General features: G+C 41.1%; 2 protein-coding genes across 2 annotated transcripts in view; both read left to right on the plus strand.

The window, feature by feature from the left end:
- Positions 1-16742, plus strand: part of tmtc2a (transmembrane O-mannosyltransferase targeting cadherins 2a) — a 43878-nt gene that overhangs the window by 23338 nt on the left and 3798 nt on the right. The window contains exons 2-9 of the mRNA XM_079582762.1: positions 1378-1978; positions 9275-10109; positions 11012-11126; positions 11437-11522; positions 13763-13947; positions 14064-14142; positions 14503-14624; positions 16039-16120. Coding sequence (XP_079438888.1) covers positions 1378-1978; positions 9275-10109; positions 11012-11126; positions 11437-11522; positions 13763-13947; positions 14064-14142; positions 14503-14624; positions 16039-16120 — 2105 coding nt within the window. The remainder of the gene's footprint in view (positions 1-1377; positions 1979-9274; positions 10110-11011; positions 11127-11436; positions 11523-13762; positions 13948-14063; positions 14143-14502; positions 14625-16038; positions 16121-16742) is intronic.
- The window catches only part of LOC306983080 (chemokine-like protein TAFA-2), a 219454-nt gene continuing 218542 nt past the window's right edge, over positions 15831-16742 (plus strand). Inside the window, exon 1 of the mRNA XM_079582792.1 lies at positions 15831-15834. The gene's annotated coding sequence lies outside the window, so the exon portion shown is untranslated. The remainder of the gene's footprint in view (positions 15835-16742) is intronic.

Below are 16742 nucleotides of genomic sequence, written 5' to 3' on the forward strand. Positions count from 1 at the left end.
ATAGAGTCAAACTTTAAATGATAGATGAAAGGCCCGAAGTTAGAGCATAATGAATCTAAAAGTAAAATTGTTTTCATTCACTTTTGTCACAGTTGGTATATTATTCGCATGTAATTATATTGTAAACTAACAAATGCTTTACTTCCTTGGTGAATATACAGTACATAAAGTTACTTTCATTTTTAGTTTGTGTATTTCAATTCAGCCAGACACATACCCTTTCCGTCTTACCTCACTTGCTCTTACAGGGGTAAAAGCCTTTCAGCTCAGCCCCTCTCTGCCCTTTCTCTTTTCTCAGCGATGTCTGAGTTACAATCTGCAGCAGACAAAGGAAGTCCTTGGCTGGCCCCCTGACGCTGGCTGCTTCCCTGCAGTAATACAGTTCATGCTAATCAAGTCCTAAAACAAAATGACCAGTGGGCTTCTGCTGTTCAAATCCCTCATATACTTTTCCATCTAGGTCAGCTGTGAAAATGTGTCGAAGAGATCACAATGAAATCTTTTGATCTAAGAAACTGTAGACTCAAGTTCAACTCTGTGATACGATAATAATTTGTTATTTACACCTGGCAATGAGGCCTCACAAGAGATGTGTAAACAGTAGATATTTAAATCAACCCTGGCTCAAACAAAAAAAAATATAGCTTTCTACTGCCGTGGAATTGACTGCAGACCAGAGAATTATAAAGAACAGTGGCTATTTTTTTTTCTGACCAGTTGCAATTCCAACTGTTATAAGATACTTTATGAAATACATAGAATTGTACACATTGCTAGACCAGTATAGTTTTGTTTGATTAAGACCCCACCTTGTTTGAGTTCCAGTTGCATCCATCACATTTGTCTCTAGTGACAAGCCTCATTAGTTTTGTGTCCCTGTGCTCTAATGTGGCTCCAGTTTCAAGTCATTATCTGTTAATTAGGGGAATACCAGCAGCATCCTCAGTGTGGTGCACTCAGATTGTTCAGATCAGTGACCCTGACATGTGTACAAGAGCTACGACAACAGTTGCTTTTCTCTAATGAATGTGTTTTATTAACCCCTTAACCAGAACCAAGGGCTTTTTCTCCAGTTTGGCTTTCCCCAAATCTAAAGGCTTCTTGAAGAAAGTGTCAAAATAGCAACGAAAATTAGGTAGAAATAAGGATGAAAATGCAACAAAAGAGGGCGAAAAAACAAGTGACAAAAAAGACACAATAGAGCAGCAAAAAACAGTAACAAAACCGATGAAACCCAACAACAAATCAATGGGGGAAAAAATGTCAAAAAAGTGACAACAACACAAGGAAAAATATATATATATAATATATCCTTTGCATTGTGTGGTATTGTTGGATAAAAAATAGCTTGACGATTTATGAATATTTGTTTTTCAGCCGTGCCATCAAGACCAACCAGGACCTCCTCCCTGAAACTCCATGGACCAACATCCTTTTTGACGACTTCTGGGGCACCTTACTCACCCACAGCGGCAGCCACAAGTCCTTCCGCCCTTTTTGCACGCTGTCTTTCCGCCTCAACTACTCTCTCCACGGCCTGCGTCCCTGGGGCTACCACCTGCTCAACGTCCTGCTGCACGGACTGGTCACGTGCCTCTTCACGGTCATCTGTCGCACCCTTCTCGGTTCGGGACCTTGGTGTCTATTGGCTGGGCTCTTGTTTGCCTCTCACCCCATTCACTCTGAAGCTGTGGCAGGTGTGGTGGGCAGAGCGGATGTGGGGGCTGCCTTGTTCTTCTTGCTGTCTCTTCTCTGTTACATGAAGCACTGCAGGCTCCGGAAGGGGCGACACAAGAGCCACGGTGGGAGTTGGGCGACCCTCTGTGTGGCCTGGCTGCTGGGTAGTCTGTGGTGTGCGGCGGGCAGTATGCTGTGGAAGGAGCAGGGCGTCACGGTGCTGGCTGTGTCCGCCGTCTACGACCTGTTTGTGTTTCAACGACTGCGCTTTCGACAAGTGCTTCACCTCTTGCTTGGAAAGGTAATTCCATGTTTGCTTGTCCGTGTACAATGTCTCTCCTGTCCTCGCTCTTAACCCCCTTTACTAATGGAATCACAAAGAAGCTAGCAGGCTAACAGGCAACGCTAACTAGCACTAGTTAAATGGGTATTTACCACCAAGTTTGTGTGAAAAATCTGTTACTTAGTTCTGCTGTAAAGGAACAGGCCACAGTTTTTCCATAGACGAGTAGATACGTACCTGTCTGGTCTTTGTGAGTGCCCGTGGAAGAGTGTGGTAGCTTCCAACTTCACCCCCGTTTGAAGCTATAGGAATATACTGGGAGAGGCCAAATGCTAACAACATCTTTGGTCGTTGTGCGTGACTGAGTGCACACACAAAGACCAGACAGGTAGGCATCAACTCGTCTAAGCTCAGGTAAGAACATATCTCAGTATGTAAAAACGGTGGCCTGTTCCTTTAAGCAGCTGGGGAAGACCAGATTTTGTGAATGATGTTGGAAGCGGAGGCGGGGAGGGCGGGGAATGGCATAGGTCTCTCTGAAGTCATTGAAGTTGTTTTTTTTTCTTCTCGAACACCACATGCGGTCCCATGGCAGGGAATTGTTAGTCGCTTCCTCTTCCTGCCTTCCAAAGACGAACAACACACCAGCTGTTAAACGTTTCATGCTGATAAGTGTTAAGTGTTATGCAAAGTTGGAAATGATATGTGTCCCATAATGTTTTGCATTTTATTAGGGGTGTTATTTGGGATGCAGCTTCAAGTACAAACCCCACATATCCTGTCCCTAATTTGTCAGCTGGTAAACAGGTAACAACATCAGACAAAGGAATGCCAAATAACACCATCACATTCTCCTAACACTAATTTTGAAAATCTAGATCAAGATCTCAGCTTCAGCATGGGTGATTGCATAATATTTTAAAACGTTCTTACACACTGTCCTTACCTATAATATGCTTTACCCTTTGATAACCTTTCTAACTTTTTTATTGTTTATAAGGACACCCTCACATGCTTTTTCAAAAGCATTAAGGGCATGACACTGGCACAGACACACACTTTCTCATAAACTCTGGTCTTAAATGCCTTTAATTGTACTTGTTAAAGCATGATGAGTGTAATAAAAAAATCCCCTTGAGCTAATGGACAAGGGCAGCCAGCTCTGAACACACGGGGCTGTTTATAGCAGTGTCTTCATATGGAGCCGCCTGTAAACATCTGTGCGAGCTATCAACATCTTTCATTCGGATGCTTTTGCCATTACTGAAGGGCATCTTCCTCTGTGGTCAGATCTGGCAAAACAACAGCCCAAAAGTGTTATTGAGGAGGGCTTATAGTAAACATCAACAAGAGGCCCTCCTGCAGTTTAAGTACTTAGGAAAATAGGGAAAAGAAATGGCTAATTATCTTCCCATGATGTTTGTTTGCGTTTTCTGTTTTACTAGTCATAAAAGATAATTATCTATTAACATGGTAGTTTTCCATCTGAAACGATATCTGAAGCAAAGCCTGAAAGACATAATGTGTGCCATTGTTCTACTGTTGCATTGCTGCCTAAAAGATTTCATCACCCTGTATACTTGTCACAAAGTGTAATGAAGAATCGCCCTCCCTGTTCATTCATCATCGGGCGCAGCAGAAGTATCCCCAGCTGCCCTGGCCCCTGTGCTCAGACACAACAGTCTGGGAGCATGTCCCAGTGCAGGCAGCAGGTCTGGTGCCAGTCCCTGCCCACAGCTGCTGCACATCTGGATCATTTATCATGGTGGAAATGCCCTCCTCTGCTGCCCCGGTCGCAGTTATCAGATTGTAATGTGCCAGGCTAAAGCCACAGTGGAGTGGTTTCCTTGATTAGGAGCCAGACATCTTGTGACACGAAGGAAAACAAATACAAGCAGAGAGTAAACGAACAGTACAGGGAAACTATGCTCTCACTTCCTTTCTTATCTGCCCTTCTCACTTGCCCTAACACCTAGCGCAAGCATAAAATCATTGTTTACCATCATTGGGTATAGGAGGTGAAATGGCATGTTTGATGAAACTACAACAAATATACACTGAGACCACCTGGCCTACAAAATAGACACGACCATGTTAAGTGTGATGGCCAACTGACTAATATGTATCCTCCTCATAGACAATAAACTGATGAAGGATATATATTCGGTTACACTACCCTTGATACATTGTGTTATTGTGTACTTAACTACATTTAGTACAATGTAATCTGCTTTGTAACAATCTGTAATAACTTGTGCCTATGAAGTACATACAAAAGGGAATAATGTGTATTAGTACTTTGGGGGTACATAATGTAATTCGACCTTATGGTTAGACTTAGGGTCTTATTACATTATGTACCTCCAAAATACAAATGCATATTATTCTATTGTGCAAATAACCCATAGGCACAAGTGTTTACACATTGCTACAGTGAAAATTACATTGTACTACATTTGTCAGGTACAATGTATCAAGGGTCGTGTAGAATTAAAGAAGCACTAAGTAACGTGTTTACCTTAATAAATCCTTTTCGTAGTCCCTCTGGGGGTAATACTAGTGTTAATGGGATGATTGGAAGGTCTTTCATCTCCCCCTGGTGTTTCTGGCCAGAAAACCATGCTTGCAACTTCCTGCCTCCGGGTCAGAGTCACCAATACACACTAATGGAATTACAAAGAAGAAGCTAACAGGCTAACAGGCAAAGCTAACTGCAGGCTAGCGCCACTTAAACGGTATTTACAGCCAAGTTTGAGTGAAAAAATGTATCTCCATTGTGTAATTGGATGTACAATATCCCTCTTTGCCTTTTTTGTCAGCGTAGTATTTACTCTCACGGACATTTAATGAGTAAAAAACCAGCAGTGGCGCTTATGGCCTCTAGGGGGAGCTACTTAGTACTGCTTTAAGTGTTACCATATTTTTCACTCTCTAAAACAAATTAGATGCCAGCTTGTCTGTTGAATCGATCAGAATTCAGTGACTGTGGCTCAGTTGCTTAGAGTGTTTGTCCACAGATCTAAAAGCCAGTTGTTTGAATCCTGGCGCAGATATTGTGTCCTAGGGCAAGACACTTCCTCCACTGCGCAGAATAGCAGCAACACGTCTGTGGCGACTGGTTACATACGTAATTTACCATCACTGAGTATGGAGTATATAAAAAAATAAATGTGCCCTTTGCGAAGCTTGTAAAGCCTTGGTAATGTCAAACATTTCTTTTTTTAATCTTAGACCTCTCTCCATACCTGTCATCTTCAAACTAATACGTTCCATCTACTAATTCCATTTTGAAGAGACAATTCAAGCTATTATTGTTGCCTGTGAATTGTGAAAGTCTGGATGTTTCCCCTCAAATTATTATTCTTTCTGCCTCCACTTCACCAACCACAGGCAATATCGTGACGCAAATGACTCATGTGCACTTGGGAGGGAGGAACGCGTGTGTTCAGGCCAGCACTGTATTTCTCATTGTGTGCGTTTGAGCCACACTTCATTTTTCATCCTATTAACTGTGTAATCAGACTCAGATGAGGCTTCGAATGATACAAGGCAGAGCGACTGTGGAGCAGATGAAGATTAAAGAAGGTGTGGCAAGCGCATGGTCAAGAATGTCAAAAGGAAAATTCCTACAATGTGTCATCATACTAGGGTCACAACGTCTCTTTTATATTGACAGGTGTAGTGTAAAACACAGTTACCTACACAAGTGATTTGAGTCAAGGTTTGTTTTCACCAATTAGTCTAAGTCAAACGTATGTTTCTCTCTGGTCGTATGTACCCCGTACACACACAAATTTAAACTACAGTAACCCTGCATTTATCAGCTGTCCCACAACCATTTCAGGTGTTTGGGCAGCAGCAGGCGTTTCACCAGGAGAAGCGCACTGTAATTGGGTCACTCCGTCAAAGTCAGTCGTTCAATTCCATCCATGGCTCTGATGTCTGGGGTAAATTGCCCCAAGTCAGTGCCATCCAAAACACATACGCGAGTCCGGAAAAGAACTGGATGTGCGCCTCAGTTCAGCTTTCATCACTACTGGTACTTTGAATGCCACTGGTAATTCATCAAATGTAGGGACTTCAAAGTACTGGCTGTGCCAAAAGACACTTTGAATGTGATTCCAAGACCATGGAGCTCCTTTAATGAGTGATTTGTGGTCACAAAAGGGATATTTCAGGATTTTTCACATAGGGCCTCACTTCCTAGTTATCCAGAGTGTTTTTGAATTCTTGAGATATAATTTTTTTTAATTAATGCAGTCTTTATATATATTTGAAGAGTTTAGTGGTGCTAGGCTAGTGCATGTCTATTAACTAGTAGCCTGCATTAAAAACAGTCTGACCCAAGCACAGTGCACCTGAGGCAAATCACTTATAACACCAGACTACCCATATAAATGTCTGTGTTGACTGAGTCATTTTTGAAATATAACAATTTTGCATTTAAAGAACTTATATTTGAGCAGCATCAGCTTCCTGGTTTTAAGCTGCGCAGTGGCGGAGTGATCTGCTCGGTTACCGGATTTGTTTTGTTTACCTGCGGCCGGCATTACTACACGTGGAATTCACAAAGGAGCTTTCTACAAATCAGATATGGCAATGAGAGGAGGACTACCCGATGATTGTGAAGAGGTTTTTAATGCAGGCTACTAGTTACCATAGACATGCACTAGCCTAGCACTAGCCTAGCACCACTAAACTCTTCAAATATAAGGACTGCATAACTTTTAAAAAAAAAACACCCTGGATAGCTAGGAAATCAGGCCTATGAATTATCCCTTTAAGGGGCTTTATTTGTCATTATTGAGAATATATAAATATATATATATATATATTTTTTTAATATTTTTTTCAGCATGGGGTTATTGAGTTCATTTATTTTTGGTCGGAAATGATAAATCACTTTTACAGGGATGACATCATAGGTCTCTCCTAAAAAGCCATGTAATAAACTATGTTTTTTTTTCCCTTTTCATCTAGAAGATTGCTCTGCCATTGTTGGTGCATGATTGATTGGAAAAGCAATTAGGAAACCATTTTGACATTGCTTCGGCAGACTGAGATGAAACTCATTCACCTAAACACCATAATGACTTTCTGGAGTTGGCTGATATTGAGGCACTAAGCAGAATTGGATTTTTTTTAAACAATTTTCCTTCCTTGAGAAAAAGCCCTTCCACCGACACTTACAGCCTTCCCTTCAGAGTAAAAGTCTCACCAATTTGCTTCTCATTCTTGTTTTTTTTTTTACTGTTGTTCCTCTTTCTTTTTTAACCTTCTTTCCCATTGCTGGCTCCTGATCTTTCTTCTTTTTCTGATCATATTTTAGTGCGAACAAAAATTAATATCTTAATTTAGGTCATCAGGTTAAAGAAGTTGATATCAAAGCTTGTTTCTTCATAACTTGTGAGTTTTTTTTTTCAAATATCACTGGACTGTGCTAATTGAGTTGGGGAAGTTTGGCAGCAAAACCTGATTCGTCTCGCTCTTGGCTTCAGAAAAAATATCAAACACAAGACAAGAGCAGGAAGAAGCTTCTTAAGATAGAAGTGAAATAGGAAAAGTTAAAGATTTTTGCATTGAAACAATTCAGTTCATTCTTTATAGCAAGATTTGACAGATTTGTTGTGGAGCCAATGAATGCATCATTAGTATGACGAAAGCTGTAAAGTAAACAGACAAACGGAAATCCCCCTGGTACAAGTTCATCCAAAGTTCATGCTTGGAGGGAAATTGAAATTGATTGAAATCAAGGAAGTATTCTGCATCACTACTTTCCATGTATTCTTTCACCTCTTGACCTCCGCCTTCACCAACTGCATTTTCTCTGATCTTTGTATCAGCTTTGCACAAATGCCTACAGGCCTCATTTTAAAGCTAAGACCTACAAAACCTTCCCTCGCATTGTCACTTTTGTTATGTTTCACATTTTTGCCACATCTTTTGTGGCTTTTCTGTTGCGTTTTCTTCACACATTTTGGTCACTTTTTCATCACTTTTTTGCCATTTTTCTGTTTCTCTTTCATCCCTTTTCTGCAGCTCTTATGTGGCTTTTTTCTTGCTTTTTTTTTTGCATTTTCACAACTTTTCTTTGGCTCTTTTGTTGCGTTTTTGTCACACTTTTAGCACTTTTGTCACGTTTTTAGGTTTGGTTAATGCCAAACTGGAGAAAATGTGCGCGGTTCAGGTGGGGGAGATTAAATTATAAAGCTCACAGTATAATGACATGGTGAATAATGAATTTATTTTTGCTTCCGATGGCCAAAATCAATAATTCTTTTTAGAGCATGACTAACATTACAGTATTTAACATTATCATTTTTATTATTTTTTCATTTATCGTGTGAGCGTTTAGTCAAGGTGTTGCGTGACTCAGATCCAATGATGATCATGCTGCAGAAGTAAGACTCTTATGTTTAACACCTACAGCGTGCAGAACATGAGGCCCAAGCTGATTAGTATTCACTTAGTTAAACCATGAAGAAAATTACTTCTGCTGGTTCAGAATTCACCTGTTATTAAAAGAAATAGAACGGCACAGTATGTATGCCAGAAGTGCAATTTTTCATTGTTATAATATTCTTATAATATCCTGTCTAAATGGGATTCTACAGTACTTGTATGTTAACCATATAATTTAGACTTGTTCTGAATGTACCTTGTGTTTCATTTCGCAGTTCACATCACAGTCTTTTCCTTATAAGTTGCATTCACGTGACAAAAGAGCCTACAGTTTAAAATTGAGGGGCAACTGAAATTTCCATGGCGGTAACTATGGTAACTGTTGTAACTGGCAAACTGCAGATTTTTATGTCTTAGTTTTGATTAATATCTCAGTCATTACTGGAAGAATCCACATGAAACAAAAACTGTCTCTTTGTCTTCTCTATCAGCACATATAAACCAGGGTCCAATTATTTTCTCTGAAAGGCTAGAAATAACGTGCCGGGTTTGTGAATCCATTCACTACCAAATACTGACGAGGAAAAACATTTGTTCATTTTCGTTTTGGAGATTACTTGCAAAAACGGTATTTCTCCCATAGAGTTGTATTGGCCCCTGCACCTCCACCTGACATCATGACATCATCACCTGCTAAATCGTGAATGCCACCTATTGTTACCTGAATGTGCTTAAATGTGGTTTGTCAGTTTTGATCTGATCTTTTAAGCTGACTAAATTTGCAAAAGACTCATCAGAAAACAACAATCCAAAACATGACTTACAAATCTGTGAAGTGAAAGAAAGAAACCACATGGAATATTTTGTGTTGACTCATTATCTCAATTGAAAAGCTCCTTTTTTGTGTTTCAGAAAAGAGCTACTGCAGTGTTACCAAGCCTCGGTGCGCTCGCCTTGTGGGGGATGCTCCTGCTGTCAGCTCGTCTCTACTGGATGGGAAACAAACCCCCGAATTTCTCCAACTCTGACAACCCTGCGGCAGATTCTCCACACCTCCTTACACGCACCCTCACCTTCTTCTACCTGCCTGCTGTGAACGCCTGGCTCCTCCTCTGCCCGGATAAGCTCAGTTTCGATTGGTCGATGGACGCCGTGCCCCTGGTCAAATCTTTCGCCGACTGGAGGAACCTTCACACAGTTGCCTTCTATGGAGGATTGACCGCGTTGTCTTTGTTCGGACTCCACGGCCCGAAATGTCACACGAAGGAGAGTAATGGGAAAGCGCATGTCGCTAACGGGAAGACAAACGAGAATGGTAATCCCGTGTCTGACACAAACCATAATAACTACTCAGAGAACGGGTCTCCAAAGACAACAATGAATGGGTCAGCTGTGCGGCACCACCTCCCACAGCAGACTACACTGCCTCCCACGGAAAATATTGTCGTCTTTTCAATAGGCATCATGTCTTTGTCATTCCTTCCTGCCACCAACCTCTTCTTTTATGTGGGGTTTGTCGTCGCAGAGCGGGTACTGTACATCCCGAGTGTAGGATTTTGCTTGCTGGTTGCGGCTGGAGCCAGGACCTTATATGTCAAACTGAGGACTAGAGGCAGCAAGGCTCTGATTGTTTGGCTGTGCTCAACACTAGTTCTGCTGAACGGGCTGAGGACAGTGCAGAGAAATAGGGACTGGCGCAGCGAGGAGAGCCTCTACAGGTCTGGGATCAGTGTTAATCCCGCAAAAGGTAAAAAAAGAAAATTCATTTTGATAATCACCCATGATCCAATAGCCTGACAATGTTACTTCTATTACATGTACTCACCAGTGAGTTAAAGGCCCTATACACCTGACCTCATTCCTAACTTTTGTAACATTTTGTAAGATTCTTGACAGGGACGGGTTTATAGGCACGTTTCACAACTTGCAAGAGTAACTTTTCAGCGTCACAGTCACAGAAATTCTAGATTACTAGCCTGTAAGCTATTGAAATTGATACAAATGCTTTGTTCCTTCCTGCAAGTGTTTACAATACACTAAAGTTATGAAACAAAATAGTGCCTTTAAGCATAATGGAAACATTTAATCAATTTAACTGCTTAACCCTCGCCTGAACCAAGCACATTTTCTCCTGTTCGACATTAGCCAAATCTAAAAGCTTAAAATAAAAGAGTCAAAATAACGGCGAAAACGAGACGCAAAACGAGGATAAAAAAGCAACAAAAAAAGTGATACAAATGTTACAAAAATGTGACATAAAAGCAACAAAAAACTGATGAAAAAGCTTCAAAAAGTTACAAAAAAGCGACAAAAAAGCATCAACAAATCGGACATAAAAGTGACAACAATTTGGCAACAACGCACAGAAAAATCTTAGCTTTCAAATGAGGGGTTACACTGGTTATGTGCTTGGTTAAAGTGGGGCTTAAGAAGCTAAAAATTATATTATATTGTATGTAGGAAATCGATTTAATACTTTGTAATGGTACATGTTTAAAAAAAAAAAAAAATTAACAGATGCTAGATGCAGAGCCAATTTCGTTTGTATTTTATATACTACTATACAACATACTTTTAATGTGCTTACAAATACTTCAAATTGGAAACCACTTGCTTAATGCTTCATTGATTTTCATGTGTCCCGTACAGCCTGGGGAAACTTGGGAAATGTGCTGAAGAACCAGGGCAAGATTATGGAGGCGGAGAGCGCCTACAGGAATGCTCTGCACTACAGAAGCAACATGGCGGACATGCTGTACAACCTGTGAGTGTGAAATATTCTTCTTCTTCTTCATCCTGTCTGTAAGAGTTTGTAAGAGAAAAAATGTAGAGAAGGCAGAAAATTGCATTAGAATTAACTCACAATAAGCATGATTGAAGTAAATGAAGAAATCACACAAATACGGCAAATCGCCCTGGGTCTCAATATGTATTAAATCATATGATCATATTGTTTGATACATCTTTATGTTGTTGACCTTGAAGTTGCATAGTAGATTGTTTCTTACATGTATATTGAGTCCCACACAACACGTATTATATGGGAAATTGCTTTTTTATTACTATTTTCTCAGGGGTTTGCTGCTGCAGGAAAATGAGCGTTTCACTGACGCACTACATTACTACAAACTGGCTATAGCAAGTCGACCGACACTGGCATGTAAGTTCTGTGGAATGTCTCAAGGTTAAGGTAACTTTATTTGTACCCATTGGTAGATTTGATTTGCCTCATATACAACATCCCCTCTCGACAAAGCAACACAAACAACAGTACATGACTTCAGTAAAGGTGCTCAAACCAAATACTTCTCAAGCTTGTACTGATCAAAAATGAAATGAAATCAAGAGAGGTCACAGTCACCACTTAAAATATCATCCCTCAATGCGATCAATAAATCCTATTAAAAAAGACATCAGAAAGATTCTATTTTTTCATATTCAGCAGTGTCACAGTTACAGGGACAAAGCTATTTTTGTACCTATTAGTAGGGGTGTAACGGTACGCTAAAATTGTATTCGGTTCGGTTCACGGTTTTGGAGGGCTCGGTTCGGTTAATTTTCGGTACAAAAAAATAAGAACTAACACATTTTTTCTTTTGAAAAGCTGCCAATACACAATAGAATTCTTGCATAAAATAAATAAAAGCGACCCCCTGTGTGAGGACCACTAACCACTAAACCACTGTGAGACTGGTATTTAGGACGACTACTAGTCTATTTCCCTTTTTAAAATAGTAAATGGCAAATGGTCCCATTCTCTCACCTCTGGTCCCTGACCCACAGATTGGGAACCGCTGATTTAAAACTAACTGAAACCTACTCCTGGCGGTTGTTTCTGTCTGACCACTGAGAATTTGCCTGTGAGTCGCCCAATCCGTTATAGACTGTGCACATTCAGAGAACCAGAGTTACTGTAAGTTACTGTGCTCATGAGAACCATGTGGATTCAACTCAACAAAAAAGGGCACGGAGAACGGCTTTACTCTCGTCTACTCATCAAACTACTGTCCTGATGCTCCAGACTCACCCTCACCAGACACAATAAGAAGAGAGTTTAAATGAGAGTGAGGCCCAGAGTTGCAGCCCAGAGTCCGCGCAGAGAAAACATGAGAGCTGCGCCCGGGACACGGGTGACATGATGCAGCCGCGGAGGAGCCGCGCATGAGGAGAAGCTCCGGAGACAGACGGCCGAGCGGGACACGAGCGGAGAAGCACTCGCGCTTTGGAAGAGACGGGGGAAGGCGGTCGGTCTCTCCTGCTCATTCACTTCAGCAGACTGCTCCGTTTTGGTGTTATATGTGGCGAAGTAGGCGGAGAGTGAGTGCGCGCTGGAAGAGCCTGTCCCCGTAACAACGCATTGATTAATCAGTGAAACAACACTACGCACCTTGCGTAGTTTGCGTATAGGAAGAAACGGCTCTGAGCGCTGGTATAACTTTTTGGCTGAAGTGCGGACGTGATGGGATATTGTTGTGAGGCTCAAGACTTTTAATCAAATACTTAAAGCCAGCGCCTTCAACGACTGCAGTTTCTCTCAGCTAGTCATGCAGCTTCAATAGCGTCCATGCGGAAACTCGCGTAGGAACTTTGTTCCGCGGCACTTAATTTGACGCTAATAATAAATTTACATTATTTCATGAAAATAATACACCGAAACGGTACGCAAGTGGACCGAACCGAACAGGCCGAACCGAAGCGGTTCAATACATCCCCGTGAACCGTTACACCCCTACCTATTAGTATGGCACTTTGGCACGAAAAACCTCCTTCCAGAGGGCAGAAACACAAAGAGGCTGTAAAGGGGGTGCGTGTCATCAGTTAAAATGGAGGAGGCGATCCTCGGCACCTGTCGGTTGTACAAAGATTCGAGGTTGGTCTGTGGCTTACCAAGCAGACGAACCATATCACCATATCATTATGACTTCACTTAAAGGAATAGGCCACCGTTTTTGCATACTCAGATATATTCTTACCTGAGCTTAGACGAGTTGATGTGTACCTGTCTGGTCTTTGTGCGTACACTCAGTCACGCAAAAAGACCGAAGATGTTGTTCGCATTTAGCCTCTCCTCCTCTCCTTGTGTAACTACTCACGTAACCGTATTTAATAAGGAAAACATGGTAGAGCTTGGTCGCTTCTAACTTCACCCCCTTTGGCACCATAGAGGAGAGAAGGAGATGCTAAATGCTAACAACATCTTCGGTCTTCGGTCGGACAAACACCAGACAGGTACGCATCAACTCGTCTAAGCTCAGGTAAGAACACATCTCAGTATGTAAAAACGGTGGCCTGTTCCTTTAAGAATCAAATTCAACACATAACTATCCCCACAAAGTCTGTCTTCAGAGGATCTGTGTCATAGCATTATGATAATTTCTAGCAAATGTGTGTCATCCACAGCTGCCTACCTTAATACAGGAATCATCCTCATGAACCAGGGAAACCAGGAGGAAGCCAAACACACCTTTCTAACTTGTGCCGAAATTCCTGATGAAAACTTGAAGGACCCTCACGCTCACAAGAGCTCTGTCACCAGCTGCCTGTACAACCTGGGCAAACTGCTGCACGAACAAGGACTGCAAGAGGTCATACATAAATATGCCTTTTTTTTTTTTTTTCAAAATGCACAATTTGTGATGTAAATATGACTTTCAACATTGTAAAGCCTGCCTATTCCTGATGAAAAATTATTTCTTCTCAGGAGGCTCTGTCCGTTTATAAAGAAGCAGTGCTGAAAATGCCCAAACAGTTTGCACCACACAGCCTTTTCAACATGATGGGTAGGTGACTTTTCCCGCTGACTCACAGACCTTTATATGTGGGGTGTATTTTGCGCTGTGTAGTACAATATGAAAAAAAAAGCCTTTACCCACTTTAACCATCCTGTAATTTTCACCATTGTAATTTATTGTCATTTAAAATGTTTGTAAACAGTCAAATTTTACTCAAACTATTGTTTTTCAAGCCGTTCTACCCATTTACTCGTATTTCCTCGATTTACCGCATTCATAACAGGTTCAGAAGTAATAAGCATAAAATAATAATGTTTCTTTGAACTCTGAAAATGTGTGATTTCAGTTTAATGACTCGTTTAATGGCTTGTGACGTGTGTGAGAGTGAAATGAATGTCTTACCTGCAGGAGAAGCATACATGAGACTGAACAGACTGGATGAAGCAGGTCATTGGTACAGAGAGTCTCTCCGAGCCAAACCAGACCATATCCCAGCACACCTCACTTATGGAAAACTCCTATCCATCACAGTAAGTGCCCCAAATCAGCCACAGTGTAAAGGTTTAATTTCGTGGTGTAGACAAATTAAATGTGTAGTTGCGCATGGAAGGAACTAAAGCAGTACTAAGTAACTTGTTTACCTTAATAAATCCTTTTCGTAGTCCCTCTGGAAGTAGTACACGTGTTAATGGGATGATTTAATCTCCCCCGGTATCTCTGGCCAGAAAACCACAGAGGTCAGAGGCGCAATACACACTAATGGAATCACAAAGAAGAAGCTAACAGGCTAACGGGCAAACCTAACTGTTTGCTAGCACCACTTACACGTATTTACAGCCAAGTTTGAGTGGAAAAAAAAAATCTCCATTGTATATTTGGATGTACAATATCCCTCTCTCCCTTCGTCTTTTCTGACAGCGTAACATTTACTCTCACAGACAATTAATGAATAGAAAAAAACGCAACATGCTACGACACCTGCAGTGGCGCTGATGGCCTCTAGGGGCATGAGTTACTTAGTTCTGCTTTAAATAATGCATACATATCTAAGAATGTATTGGAGTATAGTATTTGAGTGAAATGGACACATACTCTAAATAATATTACCGGTATTCATTTTTTCCTATAGGTCAGAAAGAGTCTTGATTGATTGATTTATTAGGGATATTCGAGATCCTGTGTTTTTAACAATGCTGTGAGGTGAAAAGTCATTGTGCTTTAGGGAGTGGACTGGAAAAAATTTGAAATCAGTGAAGTTATTTTTAATTGCCAATGACAAAATGAAAAGAAGAGGTTTTCGCTGTTTATCCAGACGTTTTCGTAAGACATTGCTGTGGTCGTCCTTTGACCTTCTTCCTGACTGCAGTGCACATACTCAAGCGCCTTAGCAGACCAATGTACGTCTAACAAAGTCACTGGGATTTGAGTTACACATTGTGAGTGGACATCTGGTGCACTGCCTCAGGCTCTGGACAGCACTCCATGCACTAGTGAGCCCCCCCTCCCCTCGACAGCTTAAGGAACAGGAGATTGGACGGACAATGGGCCAGTGGACAAACTTATAATGAAATTACATTGCTTCCTTATTGAATCACCCAATCTGCTATATTTTGGCCATGCAACTGGATTTGACTGATAATGCAGGCACAGGACAGGACAGGGTGAAAGGAGAAGGATGAGAAGAAGAAGAGTGAAGAGTGGGAAGAGACATCCACCAAATTTTCAGAGCCGGGACATGAAGCCACAATGGTGAAGACAAAACTGTGCGCTGTATGTGTGCAGCAGCCGTAACCACTAGCTGCACCATAATAGACTTATTCTTGCCAGGCACCTGGACTAGCAGTGAAATGGGAAAATAAGTTCACTTCAAACAGTTTACATTTTTTCACAAATTGAATGTCAAAGTCAATTTCATGCCTTTTAATATTACCATCTTTTCCCCAGGGTCAGAAGTCACAAGCAGAGAAGTACTATTTGAGAGCTATTCAACTTGACCCAACAAAAGGAAACTGCTATATGCACTATGGTAAGATGAAATCAAAACAACAAACAGCATTATTTTCCTGTTGAATGGCTTCAGATTCAGAGCTGTGCCATGCTGCCTTCATCGCCTTCACAATAGGGATCAAGCTTTGCTGTAATTGGTCCTTGGACTGTAATAAAGCAACAGTGTGCAAGATCAGAAGAAGAACTTAATTCTGGGGCAGCTTGTTGTTATGTAAGCCATTGTGTAAATGGATTAATGTTTTGGGAAGTAATCAGGATTTGCCTCAACCTTGACATGTTGAAGCCATTTTACCTTTAGCCCCCTGTGTTGCAGCTGGACACAAGTATACTGTAGTCATGACGACACAAAACATACCTTTATCCTGATATGATCGTCAGCATTTTATATCATGCACAGACCCCATGCGAATATTTACAGGATATTTATTTGATTTTTAACAAATAAATAATATTTGTTAAAAAGTAAGAACCCTCTCAAACACACTCTCATACATGGTTTTGGTGGTGAGAAACTTACGCAGACACGGGGAGAACAAGCAAACTCCAAACAGAAAGGCTCCGTCCAGGTGGCAATCGAATCCGGGTCCTTCTAGCTGTGAAGCACGAGTGCTAATTTGTAGTAAACATATTGTGAAATTCAC

The sequence above is a fragment of the Gobius niger genome, assembly GCF_951799975.1.
Source record: "Gobius niger genome assembly, chromosome: 2".
NCBI lineage: Eukaryota > Metazoa > Chordata > Actinopteri > Gobiiformes > Gobiidae > Gobius > Gobius niger.